This window comes from Amphiura filiformis, chromosome 10 (assembly GCF_039555335.1).
Source record: "Amphiura filiformis chromosome 10, Afil_fr2py, whole genome shotgun sequence".
Classification (NCBI taxonomy): Eukaryota; Metazoa; Echinodermata; class Ophiuroidea; order Amphilepidida; family Amphiuridae; genus Amphiura; species Amphiura filiformis.
The window spans coordinates 48,801,479-48,816,881 of record NC_092637.1 but is presented as its reverse complement, the minus strand read 5'-3'; the positions used below and the strand labels follow the sequence as shown (position 1 = coordinate 48,816,881).

At 36.6% G+C, this 15,403-nt stretch overlaps 1 protein-coding gene across 1 annotated transcript; it reads right to left on the bottom strand.

Moving 5' to 3' along the window:
* Positions 1-9,096: 9,096 nt before the first annotated feature.
* On the bottom strand, positions 9,097-15,183 carry LOC140162980 (uncharacterized). Its single transcript, XM_072186306.1, has 4 exons — positions 15,028-15,183; positions 12,825-12,914; positions 11,626-11,869; positions 9,097-10,469 (listed from the first exon to the last, which is right to left on the bottom strand). The coding sequence occupies exons 1-4, from the start codon at positions 15,032-15,034 to the stop codon at positions 10,367-10,369; spliced, it is 444 nt and encodes a 147-aa protein (XP_072042407.1). The 5' UTR covers positions 15,035-15,183; the 3' UTR covers positions 9,097-10,366.
* Between the last annotated feature and the right edge of the window lie 220 nt (positions 15,184-15,403).

Here is a 15,403-nt window from a genome sequence, read left to right as displayed (position 1 = left end):
TTTGGTGAAATCTTTTAATTATTCTTTCAATAAAGGTTGTTTGTCAGTGAGTCAACGTAGAGGTGTTATTACATTGATTCCCAAAGAAGGGAAAGATGAAGAATTTTTAAAAAACTGGAGGCCGATCTCCCTTTTGAATGTTGACTACAAAATAGCTGCCAAAGTGATTGCCAATCGAATGAAAAAGAATTTGAATTCTATTATATCATGTGATCAAACAGGTTTTTTGCCAAATAGATATATTGGTGAAAATGCTAGGCTAGTACTTGATATCATTGAGTATACAGAAGAGTATAATGTGCCGGGTACCCTTTTCTTTATTGACTTTGAAAAAGCATATGACAAACTTGAATGGGATTTTGTGCAAAAGAGTCTAGAATTATTTGGTTTTGGAAGAGATCTGAAAAAATGGGTCAAAGTATTTTATACAGAAATAAGTAGTTGTGTTGTAAATAATGGTTATATGTCAAATTTTTTAAATTATCTCACAAGCGTAAGGCCAAGGCTGCCCTTTAAGTTGTTATATTTTCATATTATGTGCAGAACTTATGGGTATCTCTATTCGTAAAAATAAAAAGGTGAAAGGTATTGTAATTAATGATAACCATGTTAAAATCACTCAATTTGCAGATGATACCACACTTATTTTAGATGGATCCAGAGAATCAATTTTGAATGCAGTTGATATCATACAAAATTTTGGTACAGTTTCTGGTTTGAAGTTAAATATCGATAAATCCACTTTTCTCAAAATTGGCTCTTTAAAAGATAATGTTGATAATCCAATTCCAGAGGAAAATTATCAGTGGTCAAAGGGCCCGGTTAAATTTCTTGGGATAAATGTCTCTTTGGATAAGACTAAGCTGTTTGAGCTAAATTTTGATCCTCAATTAAAGAAGTTAAAAACTGTTTTAGACATCTGGTCGCAGAGGGACCTGACCCCAATAGGCAGAATTACAATTGTTAAATCACTGGCTCTTTCACAATTAACTTATTTATTTTCTGTTTTACCTACCCCTCCTCAAAATACATGAAACAAGTGGAGCAAATTATTTTCAAATTTATTTGGAATAGTAAACCAGATAAGGTTAAGAGAGATGTAATGTACTGTAACAAAGAAAATGGAGGTTTAAAAATGACAAATATTTCTCATTTTTGTAATGCCTTAAAAGTGACATGGGTAAAGAGATATTTAGATGATGATAATAAAGGAAAATGGAAAAGCCTTTTCTACAAGGAACTTTCCAAAGTTGGTGGTGAATGGGTTTGGTATTGTAAACCAAGGTCAGTCAATGATTTTAAGTATAAGAATATTCATAACTCCTTTTTGTGTGAGGTTATGAAGTCATGGTTTAATTTGAGAAATATTTGTGTTGAAAATAATGATGATATTTTATGGCATAATTCTCATGTTAAGATAAACAGAGAAACAATTTATTATAAATCATGGTGTGAAAAAGGTGTGAACTTTGTTGGAGACTTAATTTTTGAAAATCATTTTATGACATATGAAGAATTTCAAGCAAAGTACAATATTAAGTGTAACTTTTAAAGTATTTCAGTGTAATTAATGCAGTCTCCAAACATTATAAACATCAGTTGACCCCTACTAGCATGCTAGACCGTGAGATACAGTTGATTAACCAACTCAGAGCTGCCAAAAGGTTTGCTCATTTGCATATCAATTGCTGTGTCAGCAAAGCACAATCATCCCAACAGCTAAGCATAAATGGGAGATTGAATTTAATTGTGAGAGGGGCATGATGGATGTTGATTGGAAGCAGGTGTTTTCAATGCCATACAGGTGTACAATTGAAACTAAAGATCACTATTTTCAATTTAGGTTCATCCATAGGATTCTTCCAACAAATGAATTCTTGTTTAAAATTGGAAAAATTGAAAGTGACAGATGCTCATTTTGTAAGAAAGCTAAGGAAACAATGAGACATTTAATGTGGGATTGTCACAGTGTATCAAGGTTTTGGGACAATATTATGAAATGGCTGAAAGATGTAAATATCAATGTGCAGCTAACATATTTTGACATTTGTCTTGGATGCTATAAAGATGATATAAATATGGTTTTCATAAATATGATTATACTTTTTGCAAAAAGATACATTTACAAGTGTAGAGTTCAAGAATTAAAACTGAATTTCTCTGATTTCAAGGTGTGGTTATACTTTATGGAAAAAGTTGAAAAAAATATTGCCTTCAGTAAAGATAAATATGGTGTTCATGTCAAGAAATGGGAACCAATGTATTGATAATACCATTTTAGAAAAGTTTTGTCATATATTATGTAAAAATCATTGCTGGCTGATGTAATTTTTGTGTGTGTTTTTGTTAATATACATGTTTGTATATTGTTGTTTTTTGTGTCACTTTAATAAAGACCCTCACGGGCTAGAAAGATAAAAAAATAAACTTGATGTGGGAGTTACCACCTGTTGATGGAAGCAGGAGGCTGCGGTCTTCGGATGGCTGGTAAAGCTGCCGATCTGAAGCCTGATGTGTTATTGATGTAACTGCTTTATGGTAGGATGTTCCAAATGACACTGACCAGTGGCGGATTTAAGCTGTCAGCAAGTCAGCAAGTGCTGACAAGGCCCCCCTGTTATTTTGGCCAAAGGCCCCCCCTCCTTTTTTTTGTTGTTGCTTTAATTGTTTTCTGCAAGGTTCAAAGGTCCGGTGGGTAGAATAGTGCTGAATATGCCCGTGCATGCAAGAGGACATTCTATATGCCTGCATTTATGATTCTTTAAAAGTTTCATTAAATTTTGCCCGTTTTGGCCACAGCAAGAGATCAAAAGTCAAGGGCCCTAGCTGCCCATTTTTATTATTCGGGAATACAATTTCTATAGAATCAGGACTACGAATTGGTGCATTACACATTCTCAAAATACAAGTAGGTCACCTAGTATGGGTCCAGGGCCCCCAATGTTAGATATAAGCGTATCATCAAAGCTGGCTCTGAAACTACAAAGGACCCCGTATGTGGACCGTGATGCAGTTAAGCCTGAAGGTCTTTCCCCTGGAAGTTTCCGGGGGCCCAAATGTCAATACAAAGGGCCTGTCGTTTCTCAATAACTATTCATGAGATCCAAAGGTCAAATATTCTAGGTCCCCTGGGCCTAAAATGTTTTTAAAAAGTAATTTAAAGCAATAACAGTTCATGCATGGTTCAGCACTTGGGCAGTGTACCTTTACATGGGTATACAGCCTGTCTCGAAAAAAAATTGTGCAAGTGAAAAGCGCCCTCTATGGCAATTAGAAAATACCGTTGTGTCATGATGCTTACATCAACGTCAAAGGCGCAGTCTTGTCTCTCAAATGCCGTTTGTTCTGTTCAATTTGCTTTTTTAAATCTCGAAATATGTTTAGTTAACAACGAAAGGGTAAAATCAAAATTGTGCCACTTTTACTAGTGAAGAGGGCTGCACATGTAAATCAATGATAGCTGACGTTGATGCGTCTAATGCACTCCCTCATTGGGGGTCGTGGATAAGACGCATCAACATCAGCGCGCATGTATTATTTTGTCTAATTTCTCTCCCAACAAGTAATACGCGCTCATTTACCTATAAGTTTGCAATATTTGTTTGTCTTTCAACATGTCTTGAGTGACAAAGAAAACAGTATTTACCATGATAAAATAATTGACATGCATAATGTATTTAATTTTACAGCAGAATGTCAAATATCTATTTCTCTTTTAATTTGTTTGAAGTGGAAAAAGAGAATCATATAATAGGCCTACCTGTATCATGATAAAACAGTAAAAACTATTTTTATTGTTGTATAATTGATGCGTTTTTTTGATTTCACGAAGAAACTCTTGATAAACTTGATGCTAGTATCATTGATTAACATGTACAGTTCTCTTGATCTTCCCTAGTAAACGTGGCACAATTGGGATTTTACCCTTTCGTTGTTAACTAAACATATCTCGAGATTAAAACAAGCAAATTGAACAGAACAAACGGCATTTGAGAGCTAAGACTATGCCCTTGACGTTGATGTAAGCATTCTGTCACAACGGTACTTTCTAATTGCCATAGAGGGCGCTTTGTACTTGCACCATTATTTTGAGACAGGCTGTATGAGCCTCATAATGTCAAATATTATTGGGTACAGAGCCCAAATGGGCCCAGACCCAGGGTCCCCAAAATGTGCCTCCCTCCCAATTGCCCTGTGCACATTCCTTTTTAGACCTAAAACACTATGTTTTGGGCCAAAATAGGGTAAAATTGCATAATTTTGCCCGCGCGTAGCGCGCACTGGCCAATAGCAAAATTCACCTTCATTTTTCCGTGCTTCACCCGCAAATGTCATAGTAAAATCGAAAACAAAATATGCCTGACTCTCTCTAAATTGTTATGCTTCTGCCGCAATCTTATACGTAAATCAAATTAAACTAAGCCACTTGCGTGCATATATGCCTTCCTTACAGTGAGTTTGGGCCCTCCAAATTTGGCCGGGCCCAGCCCCCCCCCCCCCAAAGGCAAATGCCAAAAAGTCCTGGATTTAAGATTTTTCCAACCCCATCCCCCTAATGTCAAAAAATCACGCGTACCAACGTATTGGCTTCGTATTCCTTGAGATTAGATTATGACCATTAATCTGGGATTTTGCTTGCTTCTTGACTATCAAGCAAAAACAGAAAAGGAAATATTCCTTGTTCTTTAGTACCGTTTAAACACTCACAAATCTGATAAACCCTCGAATTGGGTATAGAATAGTGTGAAATAACATTGGGCCAAACTAATGATCACTATCAAATTTTGTTCTTACTCTCCTCCCGACAACAATTCAGGTACGTTCCTGATTTCAAATCTTTACCATTGGGCCCCAGGATATTTTGCTGACAGGGCCCTTTTCCTTAAATCCGCCTCTGACACTGACCCCAAAGTGACCCCTTTTGTTGGGAAAAAATCCTTGTTTTCCTTTCCATCACATGTTGTTTGGAAGATATAAATTGCATAAAGGACCCCCTGTTCTGATTTTGATGATATCAATGATATATTTAAAGATGGAAGTAACTCGACGTATGGCCTAAAAATGCGACGACCCCTATTTAGCTACGGAGCCCCCGAAGTGACATGAAAGAAAATAAAAAAACTATCTCGGGGTCCGACTAAGTAACTCAGAGTTTAGCACCTAAAGTCTGTGGAAAGTTTTTTTTTGGGTGGTATGTACCATTTAAGGAGCATTTCCATGCGTTTTCGTGTCTTTATCTATTTAAAATGCACGTGAAAAAATGAGGACATCCACAAGCGCGTGCATGGACGCCACCAGGTTTTTCGCTGTACGTGCGTTTGCCGGGAATAGGCCTACATTCATTTCCAATTTAATAACAGCTCCGATTTTGGAAGAAGCTAGAAACCTTTTAATATGAGTAAAGAAGGGTTTAAAAATATAGAAAACAATGTTTATTGGTGTTTAAATTACAAAGAGACTTTTCAATGTTATTGTTAGCTGTTTTAACTATTTTTTTTTGTAATTTAGCGGTTTGAGATGGATGGTCACAAATTTGAGCAATGTTTACGATTATGTGCGCATGAACATACGAGTTCAAAACGTGGTTAACAGTCAGATGTAGGGTCTAAATACGGGAAAATCTGTCGCTAATTTTCTTAAAAAGTAGGCCTAAACCTAAAAATGTGGTGTCATTTTCAGATATGCGGAATTTTGTTCTGATTTATGATATCAACAATATTATTATAAAGTTGGAGGTAACTCGACTAATGTCCTAAAACGCGACCACCTATTTAGCACGTAGATTTAGGGAAAAAAGTCTGAAATTAATTGGCAACTTCTGTAGATTAAATTCAGATTTCCGCTTAGAATTGGGTAAATGAATCATGAAAGTACTCCGTCCTTCGGAGGGGACGTTAAGCCGTCAGTCCCGTGTGCAGAGAGCCATACCTGTATATGTATTTCGCAGCCAGTTTCGAAAAGAGTAGGGTGTTAACCCCTGACTGTTCCCAACCCGTCCTGGTGTTCAAATGGAACCCAATGGAAATAAGCTTCAATAGAGGCTTTCTTGGGTTATCCAGGGTTGTCAAAACCCGAACAAATCAAATCAAATAAAAAAATTAGCATAGATTATCGTAGATGGCAGTACACAGCCCACTGTTTTTGCCAGGCTTATTGACAATAATCGTATGGTATTGCATATCGTATGGATTCCCCATCTCTTTTCCCCTCCTCTCCCTCTCTCCCCCTTCTTCTCTTTTTCCTCTCTCTCTCTCTCCTTTTTCCCATTTTTTTCCTTCGCTAGGGGGCGGGGTCCCAAATAGCGCTAGGGGGCGCAGGGTCTGAGGGGGCGGAGGCCCCAAATAGGCAATTTTTGTCAGGGGGGCAATTGCCCCACCTGCCTCAGAAAATATTTTCAATAACGTTTTAAAAACGTTTTCATGACCTTTATATAACCCGACATTTAAATGTTATTAAAAGGTTTTGAAAAAAAAAACCATTTCTGTGTTTGCTGGGTTCAAATATTTTAACATAATGTTATTTAAGTATTGACACAATATTTGGCAAAAATGTTTGCAAAAATAGTTTACTATAACATTTTTTGGAAACATTTAAAAATATTGTTGTAGTGTGTTTTCATACAAAACGTTTTAAAACGTTATCATGACCTTTATATAACCCGACATTTTTATGTTATTAAAACGTTTTTACCTAAACCAAAAGCCAAAATATAACTTATTTAAAACGTTTTTAAAACGTTTGTGTGTTTGCTGGGATTCTGCCATGTAATATAAACCACACACTTTCCTTTATTAAACCCTTTTTTTCTTCAAAAGTCACTCTCTAGCAATGAATGTGTTACAACTGGACTTTTATACATACTGGATTTCAAGCAATGTGTTACAAGACTCAAATCATGGAATTGGGTGGTTCTTTCATACATACTATTTTTCACATGCTCAATAGACACAGAGGGTGAATTTGAGCTGTTCTTTCATACATATGACAGGCCTATGTATAGCAACAATTTCCCATGCTTAACTCAATTTAGCCAACGTATGGACTTGGGTGGGTTTTGTATTCATATATTCAATTGTAGGCCTATACTGGTACGCGACGGTGAACTGATTCAAATCTCTTTCTGGGTTGTTCGGACCGGACCAGTATACGTACTAGCGATCTTGCAAACTTTATCATGTTTATTAAAATAAAATTACTGATCATAGCGAACCTTACAGTAAATTAGAAATAACGGGTCCTATTTTAAATTAGATGGGCCTTATAGCGGGCCTTATTTTTAATTAGAGATAGCGGGCTTTATTTTAAAATAGCGAATTTTATTTTCAATTACAGATATGAAGCGGGCTTTATATAAAATTAGAGTTAGCGAACCCTATTTGGAATTAGAGACAACGAACCTTATTTGAAATTTGTGATAGCGAACCTTATTTAGAGATAGCGAACCTTATTTAAAATTAGAGATAGCGAACCTTATTTAAAATTAGATATAGCGAACCTTATTTAAAATTAGAGATAGCGAACCTTATTATAAATTAGAGATAGCGAACCTTGTTTGAAATTAGAGATAGCGAACCTTATTTAAAATTAGTGATAGCGAACCTTAGAGATAGCGAACCTTAGAGATAGCGAACCTTAGAGATAGCGGACCTTATTTGAAATTAGAGATAGCGAACCTTAGGGATACCGGGATTGTTAAAATTTAAATAGAGATAGCGGACCTTATTTTAAATTAGTGATAGCGAACCTTAGAGATAGCGAACCTTCAATAAATTAGTGATAGCGGACCTTTTTCAAAATTAGAGATAGCGGACCTTATTTAAAATTAGTGATAACGAACCTTAGGTATAGCGAACCCTAATCGAAATTAGTGATAACGAACCTTAGAGATAGCGGACCTTTTTCGTAATTAGTGATAACGAACCTTAGAGATAGCGAACCTTAGAGATAGCGAACCTTAGAGATAGCGAACCGTAACCCATACGATGAGCCAAATTAGTCTCGTAACCAGGGGCACAGTTCATTAACCTCCGTTTAACAATCATGAATCAAAATTTGACCTCAAGTCTTGGAGTGTTAGTTTTTGTACCCAACACATATAAACTACACAAAAAAAGTTTCTTTATGGTTAGGACATTTAAAATTTACCTACTATTAAAATCTAGCAAGTAAATTATTTTGTAAAGTGTGCTGAGGCTTGTGGATCAACGCCTAGGCGTTGTGCTTGTGCGTAGCGCACTATAAATCACTGCGCTTTTTTTTTTTTTTTTTTTTAAATAATCGCATGCGGGGGATTGTCCTGCGGATTTTGACACAGTAAATCACTACTACGACTCCTGAGAAAATATATGAATGTTTAAGTACCAAGAGGTCGACAGATAAAAATGGCAAAGAAGGCTATTCAATGGTTTTAGAGCTGATTCACTGATCCAAGACGGTTTCATTATTCCCGCCTTTTCTAAATTTAAATCATTTTCCTTGATGCATGTTGGATAATCCTTTGCATATTGTGCAGATGAATGATTAAAGACAAAGGTGAGTGGGTACTAAGACATTAACATTTTGAGAGATGGGTCGGAAAAGGGATTCAAAACAGGTCATGATTACAGCGGTTTCGAAGATACTGTGTGTTCAATATATGTTACTTAAACATGACAGATGGAATGTTGGTATTGTTATGATCCTGTTAGATCATGTTTGATAATAATTATGCACGATTATGGCCTATATAAGATTTGTCTTATATCATTAATTTATGACACTAAATTAAGAGTAGCCAATATGCAGGGTAAACTGTGTGATCCAAAAAATAAGCGTGGTTCCAAAACCACAGATTCAGATCCAAGGACGTGCACTCCGACAAACAGTTTGGCGAGAACAAATCATCCACAGATTCAGATCCAAGGACATGCACTCCTACAAATAGTTTGGCGAGTACAAATCCACAGATCTGGGCCCAGAAAATATAGGTGTGGATATCGCCCGAGGGTGACTTCAAAAAAATGTGTGGTTGACCTCCCTGAAATCTGCAGTTTGACCCCTACAAAGTTTTGATCGTATGCTAATGAGCCCTATATAAGCCACGTGCTGGTAAGAGAAATCAGTCAGTTCAGAGTCTTTTGTTTATTCGGAGTCGGTTGTTTATTCGAAGTATTCGCAGCATGTTCATGATCATATACATTATAATAAAACCTTAAGTTAATCATCAATGTCTTGCTCTTAGTTGTCGTGTTTCTGTAGGCCTATATTAGTTAATCATTGTGATACCCCAAAATAAGGGTTCGCAACAGTATGTTACAAGCTGGTTCTTAACCCCTTGGAGAACCTTTGGGATCAGCTCAAGAGACGAGTCAACAAGAAGATAAAGGCAGATACAACTCTGGTGGGATTGCGTCGCATCGTTATCAACGAGTGGAACGGGATAGAGCATGGTAACATCCGATGCCTCATTAGGAGCATGAGACGCCTCGTATATAGGAGAAGGTCCTGCGTCCAGCTGACATTAAGGGTATTGATTGTGTTGTGCTCAGTCAGTTTATGCCACCCCCGGGTGCCACCCCCACCCATTCCAAAAAACCTGGCTATGCCACTGCTACATTTAATGAACTGCAATACCACAAAGAAGTACTACAAACGTACAGCATCAACTTGAAGATAACTGATGATTTAATGTTTCGAAATTAGTTCAGAATAATACTTGTTGATTTTAGCAATAACACTGTCATGCATGAAAGCAAACACACATATTTCATCTAGATATCATCATATGTCATCGGATATCAGAATCACTTCACTTTCATTCTTCTTTCTTTGTAAGTACTGCACAACATCCCGTTTTGGAACTTAGATGAGCAGGAACAACTTTCTCCACAACTTGGTACTTTGCGATTATTCACTATGCAGCACCAGGACGGATTGGGACATATCACATACTGCATACTACTACAGCATAATGGCATATATTTTGCATATGGTATTTTGCAACAAAAATGCAGAGATAATTTTTCATCATGCATTTTTTGCATATCCTGGGGTCTCCGTGGTTGAATGCGATTTTGGTATATCAATGGGTGCATGGGTTTTCAGTGGAGACCTGCAATTGGGCCTATTTGGAAAAAAGGGGCTTAAGTCAGCATCCAAAAGTCTGTGTGGAAACAACCCATATAAAAATGTGTGAAGAACCGGCCACCCGGGCCTCGGAGTGCACTGAACAGAAAATGGCCATTTAAAAAAGATTATAAATGACCATCACATTTCAGCATTCTTTTTTTTTAAGTTGTAAATTAATATCCATATACCTCCATGACAGTAGTCCGTTGAATTTGGAGATAACTTACGACTTCATAAGTCTTGTGTTTTTGATATTTGACTACATGGCCAGTTTAAATTTGAGTCCAGGTGCAGCTTTATATCTGAATGCTCCAACCCACACTTGTCTCTCTGTGTCCATGAATTCACCATCACCTTCCATTCTGAAAACAAAGCAAACAAAAACAAAAAGAACAAGATTACAAGAATTAATTTTACATTTGGAGTATTACAAAAGGAAAATCAGGCGGAGGAAGAAGAGGGAGCGGGGAGAGGTAAAGAACATGAAGAAAGAAGTATTTGGAATCCTCTGCATTCAGGAAGCATTAAATATACCAAATATCACATTGCAAAATCTATACTGCCTTATATTTACAACAACTAATTGGTATATATTTGACATTTTCCTTAAAAATGCTGTATTTTTCCCTTCAGGTAGATGCTTTAAATAACACCTTAAACATCCTAATTTCAATCTCCCATTCCCACAGCAATTTAATAACTTTTTGGTTTGTGGGCATTAGCTTCACTTTACAATCTTTGGAGACTGGGGAATTGTTGGAAATTATTCCTTACATTATACAATGAAGCATACTTAATTGGAGAGTTCAGATGCAAATTTATGCAATAAATCTAAAGGCTCCCTTGTGAATTTTGTTAAAAATATATTTGTTAAAAATTACATGTGCTGAGATAATCTTTGTAATTGCTAATTGGGGCGCTTATACAGGGGTACCGGGTTATAAGGGGTGCCGGACTGTTATCATTTAAACAGTAAAAATAAAAGGAAAATTGTGATATAAAAATAACACAAGTTATTGATCAAATAACACAAGGCAGCATATTCCTTATACCAGGTTTAGCAAAAAATTTCCGGGGGATACTCAGTACAAATGACCATACGGGGGCGTGCATAAACATCTGTAGCATTTTCAGCCTTCTGGTATATCAATGACCCCTTTTTCAAAGCCTATTTTGGTACATGAATGGGTCCTTTTTTCAAAATTTTCTCAATTTTTTCGGAAAACAGCCCAATTTTTCCTTAATCTAGCCCAAATTTTCAAAATTTTCCCAAAATTTTGGGAAAATTTGTAAAAAACTAAGACAAATTTGGCTGAAAATTTTGACTTTTGGTATATCAATGGGTCCAAATTTCTTGAAAAATTGGTATATTTATGGGTCTACTTCCAAAATCTCAGCGCACGTCCCTACCAAAACCAAACTTGAGTACCCCCCTCCGGAAAATTTCCCCAATACTGCAAAAAGATTAGTAAACAAAAAAAAATAATAACAACAATTGTTATGAAGAGATTAACTTACTTATTTTCATTAAACATCCCCTCATACACAGCACCATTAGGCCATGTATATCTCCCTTTGCCATGGAATTGATTGTTAACAAACTCTCCCTCATACATGCTCCCACTAGGAAACCTCACAACTCCTTCACCCGTCATTTTATCGTTGACCCACTGTCCTTCATAGCAGACGCCCTCTGCAGTTGTATGTGCGCCATTACCACTTCTTTCTAAAGCACCATCGGTTGATTGTAAATAGTCTCCCTCTAAAAAATGGTAACATACATCATGAAAATAATTATATTGCAAAACCAGACTTGATTAAAATTTATTTTTATTTTGACATACATTGGTATACATAATGTCAAATGATATAAAGAAGTGATATTATTGTTCAACTACCCAGAACCAACTTTTTAAATTGAACACAACAGGGATTAAGAGATTTTCAAAATTGGACTATAGAAAAATTACTTAATTCGTGTACATCGTGGAACATACTCTTTGCGTGGCTGTGCATAGTAAGCTGTTGTACGCAGATAACCTCGCAATATGGACGCTTAGAGTAGCGCTGTATGCTCGTGTATAGCATGATTAGTCGCGGAGTTGAATGTTCCATGATGGACACAAATTTATTAATTTTTCTATAGTGACGGCCATCAACAGTATCGTCATTTGTGTATGTTTTAAAATTATATCTAGCATTTTTGTAGTATGATGTTCAGAAAATCACTACCGGTATTTCATTTCATTTCAGCACATAGATTGTGAATTGATGAATTGTGAATTCAGTCAGTGATCGTTGATGAGATTGACTGTACTGGCTCAATGTCAGGCCCGTGCACGACAAGGGGGGGAAGTGCGACGCACCCCAAATTTGGAAAAGTATACAGAAAGTCCAAAAATTTCAGAATTTGCGAGCGTAGCGACCCAAAAAATCAGGGTTTTTACGCTTTTTTGGACAAAAAAGGTCCAAATTTTAGGAAGAAAGTCCACTTTTCACAAAATTTGGAAAAAAAAGGTCCACTTTTTCAAAATCAGCACCCCCAAATGAAATCCTGCATACGGGCCTGCTCAATGTGTTATGAACATCGCATAAATTCACATGTGCAATGAGACACTTCAATTTAGACTACATATTTTGATCAAATGAATTTTCACTCCTCAGCCTAAATGTTACTAGAAAATATATTGATCATGTGTTGATACTCTGCTACTCACCATATTTATCTCCATTTGGAAATATATAGACTCCACACAAAATAGTTATCTTGCTTTCTTCTTTCTCTTTTTCTCCTTTCTTTGTTTTTGCTGAAAATTAGGGAAATTAATCAGGATCAGTGAGAAAGAAAATGTTTAGATTATGCACCCAACTAACAGTGCAGTTTCTCCTGTCAAAACTAAATTTAATATTGCCTTTATTATCGTGTATGCAATCACTGTTTGATTTTGCTCTTTCTCTCTGTTTGATACACGATGCAACATGTAACAAATTTAACACACAAAAAACTGAAAAAGACATGAAATCTGTAAGCATAGTTGTTGATAGCGATCGATGCACGAGTGATGCACGCTGGGAACGAAAAGGGCTCAAAAGTTATACAATTTGTCACAAGCAGTTGTGAATTTGAGCCTTTTTAGTTCCCAACTTCCCAGTATATCACTTTCGATCGCTATGCTATTTACTACACGATGTACACATGCAGATCAGATGACTAGGCCTACTTTCTGAAGTACTCATTTCATATTCCAAAACCTATGATTATGATTTTATGAACTATTGTTTAAACCAAATAGACAATTGAACTTAAAAGATTGAGTTGAACCCAGATGCAATGCACTATAATAATAGGCCTACCGAAAATATTAATTTCTCGATCCTGAGAGTAGAACGTACTGCGTGCAACATAATGTCGCAAGTTTAGTGGAATGACACGATAGCGTGATCGATTGTGCACGCACAGGAAATGCAGCATTACCCAAAGCATGTGTGTGGTAGGTGTTGTACGCTTGACGCAATGCGTGCCGATTGAGCTCTCAGGATCGAGCAACTATTATTTAAGCTATAGCTTGAAGTAAAAAATTAAAATAAGTAAATTTATACATTCTTGGTGTAGGGTATGCCCATGGAATTAGAGAAGGAGAACCCGGACTCAACCGCCATCTTGATACAGTCATGATGGAGCAAAAATTAGGGGTATTCGTTTTCTCTATATGCTCTCGAGGCAGTCATTGTCATGCAAGCGTGACATCGCTGTCGCATACTAAGCGTAATTTGACACGCTTCAGTGAAATGCGTCAATTGCAAGATGCTATTGCTAAGAAGAGTATGAGACGCAGAATTGTTTTCATTTGTCTCCGCACACCGTCGGCAAGGACCCGAAGACCCCCAATATTTTGACAGTGACAGCACGATTGTATGTGGCGGTATAGCCTGGAGTCCCAGCCCGGCCCCACAACTCAACACAAAGTTGACAACCATGAGAAGCTATGAGAGTTACGGTACCAAATCTATCAAATGCCCCCTTTGTAATGACTTTTCATCAAATTTACTCCCCTTTTTTTTCATGCAAAATCGATGACAAAATTTGGCCAAAAACAACCCCTTTTTTGTGGTTTTCAATGACCAGAATTTCAAACACCCCTTTTCAATGTCATGAATGATTAGAATTTCAAACACCCAATATCAATGACACTAAATATTGACATAAAATTCTGGATTTTCTCAAGTACCGTACCCCTTTTATCCAAATTTCGCAGACAGTGCAAGTTAAATACCCCTATTTTGCTGATTTTACTGTCAAATTTCACGGACGGTGCAAATTAAATACCCCCTATTTTGCCAATTTCACAGGGACCTTGGCTTGCTACTGAGTACTGGTAAAAAAATGAAACCTTTTCCGCAAAATTTGGTAACTCTCATGGTCATGTGGTTGTCAACTTTTGTGTTGAGTTGGGGGGGGGGGGGCGGGAATCCCGGTTCTCCTTTTCTACTAAATTCTGTGGGTACGCCAGACTAATTTATGCAGAGTCGTTCAATCATACATCAATGACATATATACATGCATACATCTATAGTCACTCCATATAGTATACCTTCCTTGTTTGAGTCAGAAAGTAAAATCAAATTTTATTTTGAGATTTTCTCAGAGTCAAAAACTGTTAATTCCTTGGCATCATTTTCTTTAATATCTAAAAATGTATACATTTATATACTTCTCAAAGATACAATAAGAAACAATATCTAAATCACTGACTCGAGGAAGGTAAACAAGACTTATAATGAGACTATAATTTTACTCACAAAATGCATGCCTACACACTCACGCGCCACTGCATGAATGGTTGTTGAATTTTGCACCTGTCAATTTTGTTTACACTACGAAACGTATGTATGTGTGAAAATGAAAGAGAATCTACCCACCTGGCATTATTCTCTATTAACTCAACACACTAAAGATTATGTTTACCACCTTAAAATATTTCTTGCTTCTCAGCCTTCTTGATAAATTTGGATTTATTTTGATAGCTAATCGTTCATGACTTCCCCATTTCCCGAATCCATGGATACGATAACGCTAACAAGTGAGGGCGATATTTAAATCAGCATGTCGATCAAGGGAGGACTTAACTAGTAACAAACGCACGGCGCATGCGCGAGCCGGGAAATTCAGTTTTGGTTTTGAAACGTAAACAAAGCTGAATATCAAAACGACTCCATGCAGAAAATCACTTCTTTTTATAAAACTAAGCAAAATTACAACAATTACTTTAGGAATATAAACACCAAAGTCATATCT